This window comes from Sorex araneus, chromosome 3 (genome assembly GCF_027595985.1).
Source record: "Sorex araneus isolate mSorAra2 chromosome 3, mSorAra2.pri, whole genome shotgun sequence".
NCBI classification, from domain to species: domain Eukaryota; kingdom Metazoa; phylum Chordata; class Mammalia; order Eulipotyphla; family Soricidae; genus Sorex; species Sorex araneus.
In genome coordinates, this window is record NC_073304.1 from 236,132,713 (window position 1) to 236,153,273 (window position 20,561).

At 63.3% G+C, this 20,561-nt stretch overlaps 1 protein-coding gene across 1 annotated transcript; it reads right to left on the minus strand.

The window, feature by feature from the left end:
• Window positions 1-1,639: 1,639 nt before the first annotated feature.
• FADS6 (fatty acid desaturase 6) lies at window positions 1,640-11,974 on the minus strand. The gene is made up of 6 exons (XM_055133167.1): window positions 11,681-11,974; window positions 11,025-11,191; window positions 4,200-4,380; window positions 3,322-3,509; window positions 2,599-2,778; window positions 1,640-2,033 (listed from the first exon to the last, which is right to left on the minus strand). Exons 1-6 carry the CDS (start codon window positions 11,823-11,825, stop codon window positions 1,884-1,886), a joined length of 1,011 nt encoding a protein of 336 aa, XP_054989142.1. The 5' UTR covers window positions 11,826-11,974; the 3' UTR covers window positions 1,640-1,883.
• Window positions 11,975-20,561: the final 8,587 nt, after the last annotated feature.

Genomic DNA, 20,561 nt, shown 5'->3' on the forward strand with positions numbered 1-20,561 from the left:
CAGTGGCTGCCAGAAGCTGGAGCCCTTGTTTCTTTTGTTTTGTTTTGTTTGGGGGAGGGATCCCCACAACATGCAGTGCTCAGAGGTTATTCCAGACTCAGCTCAGAAGTCAGTCCTGGGGGCCTGGAGCAATAGCACAGCGGGTAGGGCGTTTGGGTTTGATTGCCAGCATCCCATATGGTCCCCTGAGCACCGCCAGGAGGAATTCCTGAGTACATGAGCCAGGAGTAACCCCTGTGCATCGCCAGGTGTGACCCAAAAAGAAAAAAAAAAAAAGAAATCACTCCTGGCGATGCTCAGGTGGATCCATATGGGATTCTGGGGATCAAGCCTGGGTCAGCCGCGTGCAAGGCCGGCGCCCTCCCCGCTGTGCTGCTGTTCCTGTCTGCCGCTGGGTCTTGGGGGATGTAAGGCAGAGGCAGGACTCGGGCATCTCCAATCCCCAAAGCCACCTCGGGCCACCCCAGCCATGGCCCCGGCAGGACACACTTGGGAAATGCCTCCCGCCTCCTCCTGGGCCGTTTGGGCCACTCCCTATGCGGGGCCATCCCATCTGAGACCCCTCCCAGGGACACTGGACAGTGTCTGGGAACACGTCACTTTGTCACAACTTAGGCGCCGGGAGGTAGCAGGTCACCCTGCAACGCACTGGACAGGCCCCGGGACAACGCATCAGCCCCCTAAGAGCACTGAGAGGAGAAACGCTTGTTTGTTTCAGTTTTGGTTTTTGGGCCACACCTGGCTCTGCTCATATGGGCTCAGGGCTTTCTCCTGGTAGACCATATGGGGTGGCCCTGGGGCCCAGGGGTCAAACCCGAGTTGAGCGTGTACAAGGCAGCGCTCCACCTGCTGTAGTGTCTCTCCAGCTTCCAGAAACGAGAAGCTTTTTTTTTTTTTTGTGCTTTTTGGGTCACACCCAACGATGCACAGGGGTCACTCTTGGCTCTGCACTCAGGAACTGCTCCTGGCAGTGCTCGGGGGACCATCTGGGATGCTAGGAATTGAACCCGGGTCAGCTGCATGCAAGTCAAACACCCTACCAGCCCCAGAAACGAGAAACCTTTTTTTTTCTTTTTTTTTTTTTGCTTTTTGGGTCACACCCGGCGATGCACAGGGGTTCCTCCTGGCTCTGCACTCAGGAATGACTCCTGGCGGTGCTCAGGGGACCATATGGGATGCTGGGATTCAAACCCGGGTTGGCCGCGTGCAAGGCAAACTCCCTACCCGCTGTGCTATCACTCCGGCCCCAGAAATGAGAAACTTTGTGTGGGTGTTTTTGGGGGCCACACTCAGTGATGCTCAGTGCTGACTCCTGGCTCTGCACTCGGGGGTCACTCCTGGAGGCCCTAAGGGCTCTATGGGGTGCCGGGGACCGAACCCACCACATGAGCCAGGCCGTGTCTAACCCGCTGGGCTGTCAGGAGAAACTCCTAACTAGCTGCTCTGGCCCCTCCCCTGCCGCCCCCCCAACTTCATCCAGCGCCAGGCCGGGGCAGAACCCACTCCGGGCCTGCACTGGGCCTCACTGGGGGCCCGCAGTCCTCTGAGTCCCCTCGTGCCAGCCCCCTGCACCCCCAGCCCCCGCCACCCCGTTTCCAGCACCAGATCCGCCCTCCGAGACATCACAGAACACAGCAGATGTTTCTAGAGCCAGGAAGGCCCAGCTCAGAGCTATTTATAAGCTCCCGGCCTCTGACGCGCCCTGGCAAGGTCACTCGAGAGTAGCCGCTGCCCCCAAGCTCGGCCGGGCGGGGGGGGGGACGCAGCGCATCAGTCCTGAGGTGAAGTCGGCCGAGGCCCGGCCGACCAGAGCGATGGGTCCTTCCCGCCAGCGGGCCCCTAACTCAGAGCCCCCGCAGGAGCGCCCCGGGGCCGGGGGCCCCTCACTGCAGCCCCACCAGCTCGGTGATGGGGGGCGCCTGCACCATGAGCTCCTCGTAGCGGCTGAGGAAGAGCCGGAAGCGGGCGAGGTACGAGTCCTGGTTGTACGGCAGCTGCTTCTCCCGCAGGAACTGGGACACCACGGGCTGCACCTGCGGGACAGGGGCGGCCCGCCCGGGACGGGGGTCTCTCACTGGGGGGGCCGGGCTGGGGCTCCCACGTACGCCCCGGCCCTTGCTCCATGCAGACCTAGGGGCACCGGGCCGTGGTGATCCCCACTTCTCCCCATCCCCGCCAGCGAGGAGAGGGGGGCTCCTCCCCACAGCCCCCCACTGCACGGCAGCCACCCGGGCACAGGGGACAGGTACCCGCCGGGGATCGAACCCAGGATGGCTCCCTGGACGCCCTTCACATCCGTTTCTTCCCACCCGCACGGCTCACCCTGTTGATTTTGGGGGGGGTTGGGTTTTTTGTTTTTTGGTTTTTTTTGCTTTTTGGGTCACACCCGGCGAAGCACAGGGGTCACTCCTGGCTCTGCACTCAGGAATTACTCCTGGCGGTGCTCAGGGGACCCTATGGGATGGCAGGAATCGAGCCCGGGTTGGCCGTGTGCAAGGCAAACGCCCTCCCCGCTGTGCTGTCGCTCCAGCCCTCACCCCTGCTTTCCACAGAGGGCTGTCTGCTTAGCCCGGTGTCTCGGGGGTCAGGTGCCCCTACCTTCAGGCACATGTTGTCGGAGAGGGAGGGGAAGAGGTGGTGCTCCACGTGGCAGCTGATGATGGAGTGGCCGAACGCCCAGTCCAGCAGGGGCAGCCGCGGCAGGTTGAGCACCCCCAGGCTCATCATGTGGATCCTCCGGGGCTTGGTGTCCAGCGAGAACATGGGCAGCCCGATGTGCTGCCAGAGGCCAGGGTCAGGCGGGGGCCGGGAGCTCCCCTCCCCCACCCCCAGCAGGTCACCCACCTCGAGGCCCCGCTCCCTGTCCGTACACAGAGGGGCCGGGCCTGGGAGCCGTCCAGGTTTGGGGGCAGGGGGTGAGTTCCCCCCAGACAAGGTCAGGTGAGTGGGCCAGAGAGACGGCACCGGGGTTCAATTCCCAGCACCCCCTCGAGTCCCCCCAAGTACCACCAGAGTAAGCCCCCAGCTCCGGGTGTGGCCCCAGAAGCAAAACCTGCAGGTGACGTTTGTGCCACTCATGAGGGTCACAAAGCCTCTGGCTCGTGGACAGTTGGGGGACACTGAGAGAAACGGGGTGTCTGTCGGGGGCGGGGCCAGTGCAGTCCCAGCCGGGGGACTGGGTGTCTGGGGGCGGGCCCCCTTTCCTATCCCGCAGGACCCTCACCCTGAGAGCCCCAGGGCAGGCACTGGGGTCTGCCCTGCGCCCCTCCCCTAAGCCCACCCACCCCACACGAGCGGGGTCTCAAGAAGCTCCGGGCTCACCTGGAAGATGTTGACGTGCAGGTAGGGGTGCGCGAGCAGGGCGCGCGTGGCGAACATGCAGAGCAGGGCGGAGCCCGCGCTCCGGAAGGCCGACACGCGGCGCAGCAGCCAGTAGTGCGAGTACAGCCCCAGGCCCATGAGCGCCAGCGAGCGCAGCGCCCCGCGGGGGGGCATGGTCCGCAGCCGCTCTAGGACAGACAGACAGACGAGAGAGGCAGGTGCACCATGAGGCCCAGCCCAGGACCGCACGGGGGGGGGGGGGGCGGGCGGGGGGCTGTGCTCACCCGCACTGTCTGGGTGAGGACAGGGAGCCCGTTCATAAGACCCCTGGGCCAGTCGGGGGTGGGGGGTGCCGGGTTTTCTTGCTTTGGGGCCACGCCTGGTGGTGCTCAGGGATCACTCCTGGCGGTGCGCGGGGGACCCTATGGGATGCCCGGGATCAAACCCAAGATGGCTGCGTGCAACCCTCCCTGCTCTACCGTCTCTCCAGCCCCACAGAAGTGTCTCTTTTGTTAGCGGGCCACAGGGGTCACTCCGGGCTCTGCACCCCTGGAGGGCTCTGGGGACCAGAGTGGGTGCCAGGGAGCAGACTTGGGTCAGCCACATGCGAGGCAGGAGCGCAACCCGCTGGACTCTGGCCCCCAGTCAGCGGTGTCCGGCCCCACGGCCCGGCTCCTTCTATCACCCAGTGACCCCCGCCAGGTCTCTCTCCGGAGGGGACCCCGTTCTGTGCCCCCTGGTCACGGGTGCGGGCAGGAAAGAGGCTCAGGGAGGGCGGGGACACGCCCAGGCCCCTGCAACGGGCAGCGCCCCTCCTTAACGGGCTCCTCACTTCCCCTCCACAGCCAGCAGGGGAGAGGGGCGGGCGTGGCACTCACCAAAGGCCACGAGCGGGGTGATGACGGGGATGAGGAGCGGCGCGAGGAACATGTACACGTAGCGGTTGAGGAGCGGCAGCCGCCACGTGCTCGAGTCCCCCAGGCCCAGCACGTTGGTGTAGCCATGATGCATCTTCACGTGCCCGTACCTGGCATACTCCGCGGTGAAGGCGGTGCACACCTGGGGGCCGGGAGGGCAGCGGGCGACGTCAGCCTCGACGGCAGTGGGGGAAGCAGAGAGGGGCCGCCGGAAGCCCCGAGAACACCCCACTCCGGCCTGGCCCACCACAGAGGGGCAACTTGCCACCCCGCCGCTTGGCACGCGTGGCCCTCAGAGGGCCTGGGGGGGCCCCGTCACCGCTCTGCCACCGGCCACCCCGGCAAGCCCGCGAGGCCTGGGCGCGCAGTGCCCGGGCAGCTGGCCCCGCCGTCGATGATCGGGTGGGTCTGTGCCGGAAATCGGGACAGGCCCTGTTTTGCAGCTGAGCCCAGAGCGGACAGGGCGGGAGGTGGCTCCTGAGTTGCCCAAGGGGCTCCTGCTGGCACAACCCGCCTTCCTGGGCCTGGCCCTGAGCTGGGCGTGACCAGCCTCCGGGATGAGCTGTTACCCTGAGTGGCTGAGTTGCACATTTTTGTGTTTTGTTGTTTTTGCAGTGCCAAGGAGGTAACCCAGCCCCCCCACAGGCAAGTCAAATGCTCCCCAGCTGGCCAGGAGCAGAAGCTAAGGTGGTTCCTATGCAGATATATGCAAACGAGCATGCTAAGGTGGTTCCTATGCAGATCTATGCAAATGAGCACGCTAAGGTGGTTCCTATGCAGATCTATGCAAATGAGCACGCTAAGGTGGTTCCTGTGCAGATCTATGCAAATGTGCACACAGCCAGCACCGGTCACTTCCCATAAACTGAGCTATAGTGGGGGGGCACACATCTGGCAGTGCTCAGGGCTGACTCCTGGCTCGGCACTCAGGGATCACTCCTGGCCAGTCTCAGAGGAGCAGATGCGGCGCCGGGGATCAAACCCAGGCCAGCTATGTGTGAAGCAAGCGCCCTCCCCGCTGTCCTATTGCTCTGGCCCCTTTCTTCTTTTGTCTTAGGTTTTTGGGTTTTGTTTCTGTTTGTTCTGGGGGGCCACACCCGGAGACGCTCAGGTGGCTCCTGGCAGTGCGGGAGCAAACCCTGGCCTCCCGCATGGAAAGGACCCTCTGCTCCAGCCTTTTGAGACATCTCCCATCTCCCAGGCTTTGGGGGGGGGGTGCGGTAGGGGCCACACCTGGTGGTGCTCAGGGCTTATTTCTGCGGACTATTTAGCACGCCTGTGACTGCAGACAAGGGCTGTTTACTGGAAAGCTGGGCTCCGTCTTTATCTGCCATCAGGGTCTGGAGGGAGCTGGGCAGACTCCAGCCCGAGTCCCCTGGCCTGAGGGATGCTGCCCCCACCCCCGCCCCCAGCCCCAGCTCCTACCCCTGCCCTGACAGTTCCTCCTCCTCCTCCTCCTGCTCCTCCGCCCTCCCCCGGCTCCTGCCCTGTCCTTCCCGTCCTCCCAGGTCCATCTCCCCGGCCCTGCCCTCCAATCCTGTAGAGTGACCTACTTAAATCTGCTGCGGACAGACATTATGCCACAGAGAAGGTTTTCCATCCTGCAAAACAGTGAGGGCCGGAGAGAAAGTCTAGCAGGTGGGGAGCTTCCTGCATGCAGCCGACCCGGCTTCCAGTGCCCCCTCCCATCCCTGCCAGGAGTGATCCCCGAGTAAGCCCGAGCACCGCCAGGTGTGGCCCCCAAATAAACAGGGGGACGCCCTCTGTCCCCTCCCACCCACCAGCAGCACAGACCCGACTTTCCTCACAGCAGAGAAAATCACAGATCAGCCCTTGCCACGACCGGCCTGGACGGCCCACGCAGATTTCCCGTCCGCCCCTGCGCCCGCATCCTGACGGGGCCACTCACGTGCGTATTTCCAGGTCCACTAGGAGCCCCTGGGGTACTGCAAGGGGGTCTTTTGCCGGTTTGTTTTTGCTTGGGGGCCACGCCTGGCTACGCTCAGGACTTACTCCTGGCCCTGCACTCAGGAATCACTCCTGGCGGTGCTCAGGGGACCCTGTAGGCTGCGGAGGATCCAGCCACAGGGGGAGGGTGCAAGGCGAGCGCCCTCCCCCTCGACGGGGGTCCGGTACCCTAGAAGTGGATCTTAACGCCCCTGGGAACCCAGCACCCAGCCTCCACCCACCCTGTGTCAGACGCCCCTGCAGTCTCCTTACCCACAGTTAAGACACCCCACTTTCTCCACGCCTCTCTGGGCCACCCGCACGCAATGCAGCACTGCCACCCCGGGGCCACAGGCAAGCCCACCAGGGGCCGGGCTCTGAGAGTCTCCAGACCGGGCATCGCCCGTGACCGCTCCCCACTTGTCTTCCAGGAAGCCACGAGAGCCGGGCGGGGTGGGAGGTCCTGAAAGACCCCTTTTGAGAATCCACACACAGGAGGCATATGAGGTGCCGGGGATAGAACCCCGGTCCGCCACGTGCAAGGCAAACACCCTACCCACTGTGCTATCTCTCCGGCCCCCTCCCTACCCACTGTACTATCTCTCCGGCCCCCACTCTGTGTTTTTTTACAATACTGTGAGTCTGATTTTTTCAAAAGGAAAGTGGGCCGGAGAGATAGTACAATGGGATGGGCAGGGCCCCTGCCTTGCACACAGCTGACCTGGGATCGATCCCCAGCACCAGACGTGGGGGTTCCTCAGAGCCCCCCAAGAATGACCCCTGAATAGAGACAGGATGAGTGCACCACTGGGAGGGTCTCACACCATACTCCCCTCAAAAAAAAAAAAAAAGATTTGGGGCTGGAGCGACAGCACAGTGGGGAGGGCGTTTGCCTTGCAATGCGGCCGACCCGGGTTCGATTCCCAGCATCCCATATGGTCCCCTGAGCACCGCCAGGAGTGATTCCTGAGTGCAGAGCCAGGAGTAACCCCTGTGCATCGCCGGGTGTGACCCAAAAAAAACAAAACAAAACAAAAAAAAGATTTCAATCCCCAGTGCCACCGACACAGGCCGAGTGTGGTCTCTGGGCCTCGAGGGAGGACCCCCCATGCACGCGTGGGGTGGGGGAGCCCTGCAGGGGCAGTGCTTGCCCCCGTCTGCGCTGCGGCCGGATGTGTGAGGCGCAGATGCATGTGTGACCCCGGCCATTCACCCACAAAAGGGAAGTGGGGGACCTGTGGACAAAGCAGCCTCACACACTCGCCCTCTCCCCTCGGGGTTGGGTGGAAGCAGAGGTCGGTGAGAAGGCAAGAGGACGGTGGCCACAGTGACGTGCTGGGCAGAGAATGTTCTAGAAGCAGACTGGGCTGCGGATACCAGTGGTCCCCCCACCATCCACCTGACAGGAGAGAGGGCGACAGGCGCCCCCTGGGGCAGAGCGATGCCCCCAACCCTGGCAGAGGACCTGAGCCCCGAGACCAGCTGTGACGGCCCCAGCAAATAAGGATGAAACAATCAAGGTCTTAGTGGCCTGTCCCCTCCCCCGGGGCTCCCCCACACCCGGCCCTGGGGACCCTGCCCAGGCCTGCACCCCGGGGCGGGGAGGGCTCAGAGGAAGGAGGAGGACTAGAACTTTCTCATGTCCCGGGGCAGGCAGTTATATAGGATTAGGGGTACTTCCTTTTGTTTTTTTTGGGCAGGGGCACCCCCAGCAGTGCTGGGGGTCAGTCCTGGCAGTGCTGGGGGTCACCGCCTCCTGCCCTCGAGACTGCCCTGAGCTGCCTCCCAGATACGGGGGGTACCTTGGCAGAGACCCAGCCCCCTCCAGCCTCGCCCCTTCACCCCCGGCTCAGAGACAGGGAGGTTCTGCCCCAGCCCAGCGGGTCCCCGACACACTTCGGAGATTGAGTGCTCCTCGGGCACCCAAGTGTCCTCCCCGGCCCCCCCAGTCCCCCCCCCAAGATGGATTCAGGAGAGATGAGGAGCGGCAGGGGTCCAGTCCCCTGCGCAGGGGAGAGGGGAGGAGGGTGGCCCAGGGCCCCCCGCAGACAGGCCCGTGACACGCAAACACAGTCCGTGAGCCCTGGGGAGCCCCGTGACAGCGCCGAAGCCAACAGACAGCGCCAGGGACGCGCCCCAGGGGCGGCCCCGCCCCAGGATGGTCCCCAGGGCCGTGTCCTCGACTTGAGCTTCCAGGCAGGACAGGTTGCCATGTGCCTCCTGTTTCCTACGCCCTGAGTTTCTTTTTTTGGGGGGGGGCACATCACACATCAGGCAGTGCTCGGGGTCTACTCCCAGCGCAGGGGGGCCGTGCAGTGTTAGCACAGGCTCGGGCCGCTGACCCCTCTTGCGGCCCCCAGGCCCCAGCGTCTGAATTCAGGGAGTTGTGAAACATTTTTAGGACTTTCGGGGGCCCCGAGAGAGTATAGGGGTTAAGGCACCCGCCTGTACGTGGCCCACCCAGGGTCGATCCTTGGCATGCCAGAGGGTCTCCTGAGCACCGCCAGGAGTGGTCCCTGAGTGCAGAGCTAGGAATAAGCCCTGAGCACCCCGAGTGAGACCCCAAAGCCAATAAATGAGTAAAACCAACTTGTATTTAAAGCAATTTCTGGATGATCTCTGACGAGCAAATGCTTGGTCTGTGCGCCTGTTTCAGCTGTTTTCCACACCTATGTACTCCACGGACCCACAGAAGTTTCTCAGGTGAAGGGTGCGTGTGAGGCAATAGGCACGAAGCCTCGGGCTGGGAGAGGCTGAGGGGGCGTCCCTGTCCCTGCAGGCTGGGCCCTGTGCTGCCCCGCTGCCCAGCTGGAAAGACTAAGGCGCCAGGGCCAGCGCCAACGGCCAGGGGTGAAGGCTCTTGCCTTGCACATGGCTGACCCCATTTTGATCCACAGCACTGCAGAAGGTCACCTGGAGCACCGCCAGGAGTGACCCCAGAGTGCAGAGCCAGGAGTCAGCCCGGAGCACTGCCAGGAGTGACCCCAGAGTGCAGAGCCCTGAGCACCGCTGGCCCCCAGACAAAATTAAGGCTCTGCTCACCCCTCCCCCCACTGCCAGGAGCACTGCAGGAAGGGAAGGGGGTCCAGCCATCCCTTCCCCCTCCTTCAGTCCAACCCACCCAAAAAAAGGGTGGGACAGGAGGTGCCACTGGGCCTGTGGGCCGTGTCCCGCTGGCCTGGGTGCACCCGGAGCAGTGTCTCAGCACAGGGTGGGGGCCAAGCCTCCCCCTCCCCGCCCCCGCGAGGGATACAGTCTCAGTCTGTGACCGTCCTTCAGCAGGCCTGGCCCTGGACCCTGCCCCCAGGTCACCTGCACCGCCCGCGTCGGGCCCATGGAGGACTCGGCGCTGAGTCGGGAACGGCAGGGACGCAGGGGCGGGGCCCGAGCTGAGGCCAGCAGCACAGGGGACCTGGGCCCTGGCCACTGGCCGTCGGGGATGCTGGGCACCCCACTCTCCTGGCCCCCTGCCTCTGCCCAGCACCCACAGTGGCCTGTGGGTCCCCGAGTCTAGGCCAGAGGTTCTCAGGTTTGGTGCGTATCGGATTCCCCCGGGCCCCGGGACTGTGCGTCACCCCGCTGCACCCCAAAGTCTGAGAACTGCGGGGCTGGGCTGGGGCCGACCCACACCCACAATCCCTGCTCCCCACTGGCTGCAGAGGGTGTCCCCCGACTCCAGACCCCCTAGGGCCATGCCAGGGGCCGACAGAGCCCGGCCGCCGCCTTCTGGCCTGCCTGCATCCCTCTGTACAGTGCCCTGGGGCCATCTGATCCCGCCGCCCGCCTCAGGCAGGCTGGCTGGGACCAAGGGCCGGGGCCGACCTGGGGAAGGAAAAGTCCAGAAATAAACTCTGAGGCCTGATGCATTAGTTACCCTCTAAGTCTGCACTGTAGAAATTCAGGGATTAGGCCGGAGCGACCGTCCAGCAGGGAGAGCATTTGCCAACCCAGTTGATCCCCGCTGTCCCATAGGGTCCCCCGAGCTCCCCCGGAGTAATTCCTGAGTGCAGAGCCCAGAGTCACCCCTGAGCATCGCCAGGTGTGACCCAAAAATAAAAAAGAAAAGAAAACGAAGAAGGGAGGGACAGGGAAGGGGCGAATCCAGGTGTCAGCTCCTGGGTCCTCCCTCCCCCTGCCCCGAGGCCACTAACGCTGTACAGAGTGTGGACCTGAGTGGCCATACAGGTCAGGGGGACACCTATGAACCCCCTGAAATAAAACAGGGGAGAGAACTTTGCTGGAGGTTCGGAGTCGAACTCAGGAGTCTCTCGGGGTCAGAAAGGGATTTTCAGGGGGCCAGAGCAATAATACAGCGAGGAGGGTGTTTGCCTTGCACGCAGCCAACACAGGTTCGATTCCCAGCATCCCACAGGGTCCCCCAAGCACCACCAGGAGTAACTCCTGAGTGCAGAGCCCTGTGCATCGCTGGGTGTGACCCAAAAAGCAAGAAACAAAAAAAAAAAAAAGGGAGGTTTTGGTGAGAGCTTCTTTCAGGAGGGGGTCCAGGGGAGCAGATGAGTAGAGGACTCAGGGAGGAACTCAGCCTTAGGTGACGGGGTGTGAGTGGCCGGGGGCTCAGCCGAGGAAGCAGGTGGCAAGTGGGATACAGGGGGGGGTGGGTTGGGGCGTACGATGACACCAAGCCCTGCTCCCCCTCCCGGGCTCCTGTCGTGCCCATTAAAACTATGACCGCAAAACCAGGAGGTCCCCCGGGTTGCGAGGAGGGAAGCACCCCACTCCAGCCAGCCACTACGGTGTCGGGCCAGAGACAGACGCCCGGAGTCCTGGAGCCCCCCGGGACACTCTGACCCCCATCTCGCACGCCCCGTGGCCGCTCACCTCCACGAAGAACAGCGCCCAGATCTTGCTCCAGCGCTTGGACTCGGTGAGGGCGCCGTGGGTGGCCAGGTGGCTGCCCTTGACGGTCAGCGTGGAGTGGGACACCCCCAGGATGGCGATGCCCAGCGCGAACACCAGCACGTTGTGGGAGCGCAGGCACAGGAAGCCTGCCAAGAGGGAGTGCGGGTGCCCGCTCCAGCTCCGAGACAGGGGGACCCCGCGGTGCCCAGCGCCCACCCAGGGAAGCCCAGCGCGCGGGGACCCAGCCCCCAGCTCCCGGCGGGTGCCACGGCGGGGGATGGGCTGGCACAAGCTGCAGGATTCGGAACAATAAGGCGCTATTGACCGGCCAAGGGGTTGGCAGAGCCGGCCCGGCGCCCGGGTGGCGGTGGGCACTGACCAGGAGGAGGTGTCCAGGAGAAATTCCCACCCTGCCTTTTCTTTCTCCCTGCACCCCCAAAACAGTTTCCCCTCCCCCAGGCCAGGAGCGGGGGAGGGACGGGATGTCCCCTCTCAACTTTCTCCCCAGTCGGGAGCATTTCTGGCATCCCAACCGGACTCTGGCCTTTGGGTCGTCCCCCTCCGTCCGGGTGTCCCGGGGCCCTTCCCGAGCCATCCCCATCACCCCCTCCCAGCCCGGGCCGCGGGGGCCTCACCGGCCGGCAGGACGAGCAGGCTGAGGGCGAGGATGGCGCAGTCCACGCCGTGGCGCTCCCACCACGAGCTGGCGCCCACCACGGCGCGCACCCGCGCCTCCAGCTCGCGCTGCAGCGCCTCGGCCCCGCCGTCCTCCGCGGGCATCTCGCCGCCCCGGTGCCCGCCAAGGACTCGCCGGCCCGAGCGTCGGTGGCGGCGCCGAGCGATCGAGCGAGCGGGGGCGGGACGGGGCGGAGTCACGCGCCCCTGGGGCGCACCCGCGGGGTGGCACGGAGCGCGCCCCGGCCCGAGCGCCTCCCGCGGCGCGCGGCGGCCACCGGCCCGGCCCCGGGGCGCCCCTGCGCCCTGCACCTGCCCCCGGCGGCGGCGCCCGAGGCGTGGGGGCGGGGGAGGGGCGGGGAGGCGAGCCCGGAGCGGGTAGGGGCGCAGGGGTGGGGGTGGGCCGCCCCCCCACCCCCAGTCTCTCCGGGACTCCACTCTTGCCCCGGGTTCCGCAACCGTCTGGAGTTTTGCTCCAGAGCTGGATGCGCGGCCCGGAGCGTTTTTTCTTGGTGTTTCACAAGCTCTCACCCGGCCCAGGCATTGGTCCCCGGGCTCTCCTCCCCCGGACCCGCCTGGCCCGGGCTGTCTCTGCAGTAAGCAGGACTTGGCACGCACATTCCGGAATGACGGGCCGGGGTGTTCACGCGCTCGCCTCGGCACAGGGATGGATGGGGCCGTGGGGGTCGGCGCTGAGTCCGGTGTTGTAGCCCCCCCCCCGCCCCCCCCCCCCCCATACAGAGTGTTGCCCCTCGGGTGCAGAGACGGGTCAGAAGGGGAAAGGCTAGAGAGCAAACGTCTCAAGGTTTAGTGACTGCTCTCAGGGTACGAGGTTCAGCACCCGGGGGTCGGGGGCTGCAGTGAGCAACCCCCGGGGCCAGGAAGCAGCCCTTGTCCCACTTGTCCCAGCCCCTGCCCGCAGGACACTGCCCTCAGGCCTCTAAGGACAGGCCCAAGCAAGGCCCTCTCCCTTCTGAGGGGCCTTTCCCCTTTCTCCTTTTTCTGTTTCTCTTGAATGGTGGCTTTCCTGCCCCGCCCATGCCACCTTAAAGCCCTTTCAGCTTTAGGTCTTTGTTACACCCATCATATACTCCACATTCTCTACCATTACAAACCAGTGTTCAGTCCCTTTGTTGTTTGGTTTTGTTTTGGGGGCCACATCTGGTGATGCTTAGGGCTCACTCCTGATTCTGAACTCAGGGATCACTGCTTCGGGGTTTGGGGACCTCTATGGGGTTCTGGGGATCGGACCCAGGTCAGCTGCATGCAGGTCAAGCCCCTTCCCACTGCACTATCTCTCCAGCAGCCACACACACACACACATACACACACACACACACACACACACACACAGTTTGTATCTCTCTCTCTCTCTCTTTTTTCTTTTTGGGTCATACCCGATGATGCTCAGGGGTTACTCCTGGCTCATGCACTCAGGAATCACTCCTGGTGGTGTTCAGGGGATGCTGGGAATCGAACCTGGGTCGGCCGCGTGCAAGGCAAACGCCCTACCCGCTGTGCTGTCGCTCCAGCCCCCTCTCTTTTGTTTTTGTTACAGTGCTGAGACTCAAACCCGGGACCTCAGGGTCACACATACAAGGCAGGTGCTCTACCGCTCAGCTACATGCCCTTCCCCATAGACCAATTTTTTAAAAATTTATTCAGGGGGTGGGGAGATAGCACATATGGACGAACCAGGTTCAATCCCCAGCACCTCCTTTGGACCCTGAGCCCCACTAGGGTGATCCCTGAGCACAGAGCCACGAGTAACCTCCCAGCACTGATGAGAGCCCCCCCTCCAAAAAAAGTATTCGTTGTGATTTACAAAGCTGTCGGTAACAGTTCCAGGCACCCAATATTCCAGCTCTAGCCCCTCCACCACTGCCAGCGACCCTCTACTAGTGACCCAGATTCCTTCCTCTCTCTAACTCTTTAGCAAACGCTTTTATTTGCTTATTATTGTTTGGGTCATTTGCTTCCAGGACTGTTGACTCTTGTGGTTTTTAGCATTCCTGTTACCTCGCCTCCACAACACCCAAATGACCAAGACCTTTGACCAACACTCTTATGTCTGATGAATCAATCTTTTGGTTTTGTCTTGGGGCCACACCCGGGAGTGTTCAAGCCTTGCTCCTTGAGGCGCTCAGAGTACCAAATGTGGTGCCCGGGATGGAACCCGCCCCTGGCCCTATGCAAGGCAAGCAGGGCCCCCCCCACTCCCTGCTGTACTATGCCTCTGGCCCCGGGGACAATTCTCTCCAGTATTATCCTTGTCTGGAGCGAGAATCCTGATGTTTTTATTGTGTAAACTAATGAACTTCTGGGGAACCCCCGGGACATCTCAGGATCTCCCGCAGAAGCAAAGGCTGCAGAGAGGAACTGGGAGTAAGAGGAGCTTGGAGAATCCCCCTGGGGCCGCCTCCAGGCTCTTCCCGGCGGTTTCCTACACTCTCACGGGCAGGAGCTGAGTCTCCCGGTCCCAGCGCGGGCGGAAGGCGTGCGTGTTGGGTGACTGTCGGGGACGCAACAGAGAAGAGTTTGTGGGATCAGGCGCCAGGGGCCTCTGGAGCTAAAGCAGCAAAACGTGGGCGGGGCTTGTGGGGCGGGACCCGTGGGGGAGCGGCTTGGGGCGGGGCCTTGGGGCGGGGCTCGTGGGAGGCGGGGCCTTGGAGCAGGGCTTGTGGGAGGGGCATATGAGAGGCAGGGGTTGTGAGGGCGGGGCTCGTGGGAGGTGGGGTTTGGGCCTGTGGAGGTGGGGCTCGTGGGAGGCGGGGCTTGTGAGAACTGGCTCAAGGTAGGCGGGGCAGGGGGCGGAGCTCGTGGGAGGCGGGGCTTGGGGCAGGACATGTGAAAGGCGGGACTCGCGGGAGGCGGGGTTTGTGGGAGGGCTCAGGTGGCACATCAGGGTGGCTGGGACCACCTCTTCCAGGAAGAGGGTGCAAGGGTGGCTGGAGACATAGTACAGTGGGGAAGACGCTTGCCTTGCACACGCCTGACCAGGGTTCGATCCCCGGCACCTCATGAGGTCCCCCATTCCCACCAATTGTGATCCCTGAGCACAGAGCCAGGAGTAAGCCCTGAGCAGTGCTGGGTGTGTCCTCCCAAGCCCCCTTCCAAAGAGGTATGAAGGTGTCATGGTGTATGCGGGGGGTGGGCGTGGGGTGGTAGAGGGAGGGTAACAAAATAAGGACAGGGCTGGAGAAATAGTACAGTAGGTATGGTGCTTGCCTTGCTTGCCACCAACCTGGGTTTGATCCCCAGCATCACGAAGGGTCCCCAGGCCCTGCCAGGAGTGAACCCTGAGCTCAGAGCCAGAAGCAAGCCATGAGCACCTCTGGGTGTGGCCCCAAAAAACAAAACAAGAAAGACTTGAAACATCAGTGAACCCAAGGAAATGTACACAGGGCCAGTAAGCATGTAAAAAAAAAAAAAAAAAACTCAGCCCTTTGGGAAATGTCCGTTAAGTCTATTTGGGGGCTAGAGGGAGAGTGCAGGGGTGAAGGCACGTGGATGTCCCCAGTTCCATGCGAGGTACCCCCAGAACTGATCTCTACACAGAGACCAGCTGACCACCACCAGCTGGTCACCACCGGTACAGCAAAAAAAAAAAAAGTGCTAAAAAATAATAAAACTTCAGGTGGGGAAAAGAGCGCGAGCCCCAGGCTCATGAGAGGGGCTGCAGTGAAGCAGCCGGCAGTGCTGAGTGCTAGGTGCGGGCGCGGGGCTGCAGCACCTGACGCTCATTCTTTCCCGATGAGAGTGTGACGTGGAAACAGTCGGGAGCTTCCTGTGAGGGGCAGTACAGGCCCGTCCGTCACCCGCAGCTCAGCGCACAGGAATGAAAACAAGCACGCATGGCCACGCGCGCCTGTGACCAGCAGTGTGACTCACCCGAAGTGCCGGAAACAGTCTCGGTGTCTGTGGTGGAGAACGGAACCCAGCACACACGTGGCCTGGACTGAAGATACAGCCCGATGGCAGCACACCCAGAGACTCAGCACCCACAGATTCAGCACCCAGTGACAGCACCCACAGACTCAGCACCCAGAGACAGCACCCACAAGACTCAGCACCCACAGACTCAGCACCCACAGACTCAACACCCAGAGACAGCACCCAGAGACAGCGCCCACAGACTCAGCATCCACAGACTCAGCACCCAGAGACAGCACCCACAGACAGCACCCACAGACTCAGCACTCAGTGACAGCACCCACAGACTCAGCACCCAGAAACAGCGCCCACAGACAGCGCCCACAGACTCAGCACCCAGTGACAGCACCCACAGACAGCACCCACAGACTCAGCACCCACAGACTCAGCACCCACAGACAGGGCCCAGAGACAGCACCCACAACCGCCCCCAGATTCAGTACCCACAGACAGCGTCCACAGACAGCACCCACAGACTCAGCACCCACAGACTCAGCACCCACAGACAGCGCCCACAGACAGCAGCGCACTGAGGGAGAGAAGCCACACACAAACAAGAACGGAGTGGAACTACCATTTGCGGAATGTCCCAGAACATGTGCGACATATAGAGTGTCACATCCAATCCCCTCATTGCCTGGGGAGGGTTGCGGGGGGCGGGAGGGTTGTTAATTGCTGAGACATGAAGAGCATTTTTGGGGTTGTTATTTTTGGGCCACACCCAGGCCTTATTCCTGGCCGGCTCGGGGACCCTGTGTAGGAGGCAGGCGCCACAGCGGGCAGCAGCTCAGGGCGGGTGCCTGGCCTGTGTACTCGCACTCGGTTCCGCCACGAAGAACGTTTCTGGGAAGGTGGTGCTCGGTATCGGGGGAGGCTGTTCACATGGGCGCCCTCAGCAGTCAAATTCCATCGGTCCAGGCGCGGGGAAGACGGCCCAAAGGGCTGGGCACGTGCCGTGCCTCCCACCCAGGAGGCCCCGGGTGAGCCCCCAGCACCTCTAGGAGCGACCCCCAAGCACAGAGCTGTAGCCCCCGGGCACCGCCGGGTGTGACCCAACATCCACTGCCAAAGTTACCAACTTGCACTTCAGAATGGGCTAACTGGAGTGAACCCGAACGCCAGGGCAGGCGAGAGCTGGGCGAAGGCACCACCTCAGCTGCACAGCAGACAACGACTCAAATCCGGCCGCTGCGAACGGCGCTAGGCCCGCCAGGCGTGGTTCCGGAGCATCTGAGTGGGTCCCCGCCGCGACACACACACACACACACACACACACACACACACACACGCACACACACACTTGATCACTAAAGTGCAAACAGACTATTAAAGTGAAAGCAAAAGGGACAGGCACGTTTGGGTTGGTTTGGTTGGGGGGGGGCCACACCACGCTGATCACCCTCCCCCGCCCCCAACACACACACCAGGCCCAACGCTGCCTTCCTCCCCCCTGCACTCACAGCTACCAGCCGACCGCCACTGGTAATGCCTGGCAAGGCTCCTGTCCCCGGGGAGGAGGGGATTGGCCGGGACAGGTCCTTCCGGTTCCCTGGACACCCCTTGCCTGCGGTCTGCAGAGCGTGACGCACAGTAGGTGCACAGCAAACGCTTGAGGCACAGCGCCCAGGTGCTGCTGGCGTGGGCAGTGCAGGAAAACAGGAGGAGATGCGGGTTCAAAATACAGATTCAGGGGCCGGAGCATCCGTACAGCAGGGAGGGCGTTTGCCTCGCACGTGACTGACCTGGGTTCAATCCCTGGCATCCTATAGGGTCCCCGGAGCACCGCCTGGAGTAATTCCTGAGTGCAGAGCCAGGAGTCACCCCTGTGCATCTCTGGGTGTGGCTCAAAACACAAAAAAATAATAAAAAATAATAATAAAGCATCACAGAACAGACACAGCCTGGAGGGAGGGCTGGGCCCCAACTTTCCCTGAACCCGAAGGCCCGTGTCCTCTTCCCAGGCCCCTCCCAGGGCCTCTCTGGGCAGCAGTGGGGGGCTGGGGGTGCCAGTGAGGCTGTGCCTGACCTTCCCGGAAACCCCAGAGCCCCCCCCTTCCTTCCCCGGGGCTGATGAGCCCTGCCTTCTGCAATTCAGATCTTTATTCGCTGGGATTCACGGGGTTAATTACTGTTGTGGTTGGGAGTGAGCGGGAGCCCAGCCCGGGCCCCGGGGCCTCCAGGGGGTCTGGAAAGGGGTAAGCACCTGGAGGGGGGCTGGGGGTGCCATTTCCAGCCCCCCCTGCCTGGCCCTTCTACCTGCTCTCACTAGGTGGCCGGGCCTTCGCCTCCCGGCCTTCCCGGGCGCCTGCCCACCCGTCCACACTCCCCCAGGTCATCAAAGGTCTGACGGCAGGCAGCCGGGGCGGCGTTATTCACAGGGGTGGGGCCGGGGGAGCTGGGGAGACAGGGCCGCCGAGGCTCAGATCTCGGCCAGCCGACCCGTGACCGGCAGCCCCAGCGCCCGGCCGGCCTCACCCCGGCTCCCCCGGGCCACCAGCTCTGCAGGGACGAGGGTAGGTGAGTGACCATCATGGCGGGGCAGGGACCGAGAGGAAGGAGCCTGGTCTCAGCTGATGAGGCCCCGCAGGCTGTCAGGGGAAACTGAGGCCCAGGCTGGTGAGCGGTTCCAGGGCGCCTGGTCCCTCCCGTGTCCCATCAGCCTCACAGGCCAAGGTGTGGGCGTGATTGGAGGGTGCAGTGGGGGCCCTGGGCCTGGGGGGGTGGGCTGGGAGCAAGGACTAGAGGCGGCTGAGCGAGAGCAGGGCCGGAGTGGTGCTCTGGACACGCGCCCCTGGCTGCCAGCCCTTGCTGTGTGGCCCTCAGCAAGCGCCTGGCCTCTCTGAGCCCTGCTGCCGGGTGGCTGTTTGGAGAGGAGAGTGATCCTATCTCCTTTACCTGGTCGCCCGGGAGGGCAGTAGGTCATCTCTGTCCTGCGGGTGTCGGCGGCCACGCGGGGGGGAAGTGGCCACGGCTTCCTGTCCCGGGGAAGGCGTCTCTGTTCTCAGCACGCGCTCCCACTGGACGGGAGTGGGAACGGGGGCCTGGGAGGGGGGCGGTTGGAGGGTGCGCGTGGGCAATACACATAGACCTGGGCTCCGGCCCCGTGCGTGTCCCCACGCACCGCTCATGTGTCCCCACGCACAGAAAAACGGGGAAGGAAAGGGTTCCCTGTCATGGGGGAAAGGGCCTGGATGCTCGCTCCCCCGCACCCCTGCCGGGGTTTAGTGTATGTGTGTGGGCGTCTGTGTGTGTCTCTGCGTGTGTTTGTGTGTTTAGGTGTGTAAGTGTGTATATGTGCTTAGTGTATGTTTGTGATTGTGTGTGTTCAGCGCGTGTATGTGTTTGTGTGTGTGTGAGTGTGTGTATGCGTTCAGTATGCGTGTAGAGACGTATGAAGGTGTGTGTTTACGTGTTCTGTGTGTATGTGTATTCACATGTGTGTAGATGGATGGGGTTCAGCCGTGTGAAGACCCCCCACTCCTTTGGGAAGCCTGGCGGTGCTCAGGGCTTACTCCTGGCAGGCTCCGGGGACCCTATGGGGTGCCAGGGCTGGAACCCGGGCCGGGCAGACTCCTGGCCACCGCGCTGTGTCCACACTCAAGCCCCGCTGGAGAGGAGGCAGCACGCGGGACCACCCTGGCGTCAGCCCCGCCTGCCCCGCCTGCCTGAGCCCGCCCCGCCCTCTGCCTCCCCGCCAGTTCCTCCCGCCAGCTCTCCCGGCCGACCCTCTGCCTCCTGGCAGGTGGCCCGAATTAAGTACTTTCCGCAGAGTGCTCCCACAGCTGACCCTGACGGGCCCGACTACCGTCTCACACGCCAGAAACGCAGGGGCTGGGAGCAACCCGTCAGCCCCTCGCCCCCACAGGAGCGCCCGCCCTGGGGAGGCCCTCGGACCCTGGCCCCCATCCCCTGCCCAGACCTCTCTCCAGCTCCCCCTCCTCCCGGGGCGATGGGGGATGAGGGGGGGGCGGGCAGTGCGGGAAGCTCAGGGGGCCATGGCAGAAGAGGTGGGCGGCCTGAGCTCAGTCTCCGGGGGGGAGGAGCTCCGCCTAGAAACAGACGCCAGGTGGGAGGGCAGCCTGAAAGAAGACTCTAGACCGAGTCATAGCCTCTGAGAAGGAGAGAGCACATGCACACATGTACACGTATGCACACACATGTACATACATGGGATCACATGCACATTCACATGTTTGCACAGTGTTCACACATCACATATGCATTACACGCATATACATACATGCACAGCCCACACGTTACACTTGTGTACACACATGTACTGCCATGCACATGTACAGTGCCCATACATGTCTCTGCTGAAGCGGAGACTGATGTCCCAAACCACAGGGATGCACAATCCACGAGTCCAGGGCACAGAAATCAGCCAGAGAGCACATGCCCCCGCACTTGTAGAGATATATCTAAGGCCCCCGTCCTCAGGGCCCCCACCCTCAGGGCCCCCCGTCCTCAGGGCCCCCACCCTCAGGGCCCCCACCCTCAGGACCCCACATCTTCCACAGGGTCAGCCTTGTCAGGCACCCCGAGGCTGGAACAATCCCAGGGGCAGGAGCAGCTTCTGCTGCAATCGGGCGCTTCCCGTGTCCCCTGCGCTGGGAGACTCGGGCTCCAGGCCGGGTGAGGGAGGCGAGCAGGAGCACGGGAGGAGTGAGCACCCCCCTGCCGGCGGGGGGCTCCGTGAGGGGGTGAGGGAGGCTGGGGCCGCCATGACGAGGCAGAGTGTGGGGTGCGAGACCCCTCAAGCCTGACCCTCTTGCACCCAGCGCCGGGCGAGGAGTCCACCTGCAAGCTGCGGCGTCCTGGCCTGCAGGGGGCGCTGTCGTCCTCAGGGCCTCCCCTCCTGGGCGCCGAGAAAGGGCAAGGCCGGGGCGGGAGCAGCAGTGCTGTGGG

Bases quoted from the DNA above. Each gene is read 5' to 3' on its own strand.
- FADS6 (XM_055133167.1), bottom strand. From the start codon at position 11,825: ATGCCCGCGGAGGACGGCGGGGCCGAGGCGCTGCAGCGCGAGCTGGAG. The intron at 3,510-4,199 runs GTGAGTGCCACG...TGTCTGTCCTAG, and splicing joins CACCCCGCTCGTGGCCTTTG to AGCGGCTGCGGACCATGCCC. The intron at 2,779-3,321 runs GTGAGCCCGGAG...GGCCTCTGGCAG, and splicing joins TGCACGTCAACATCTTCCAG to CACATCGGGCTGCCCATGTT.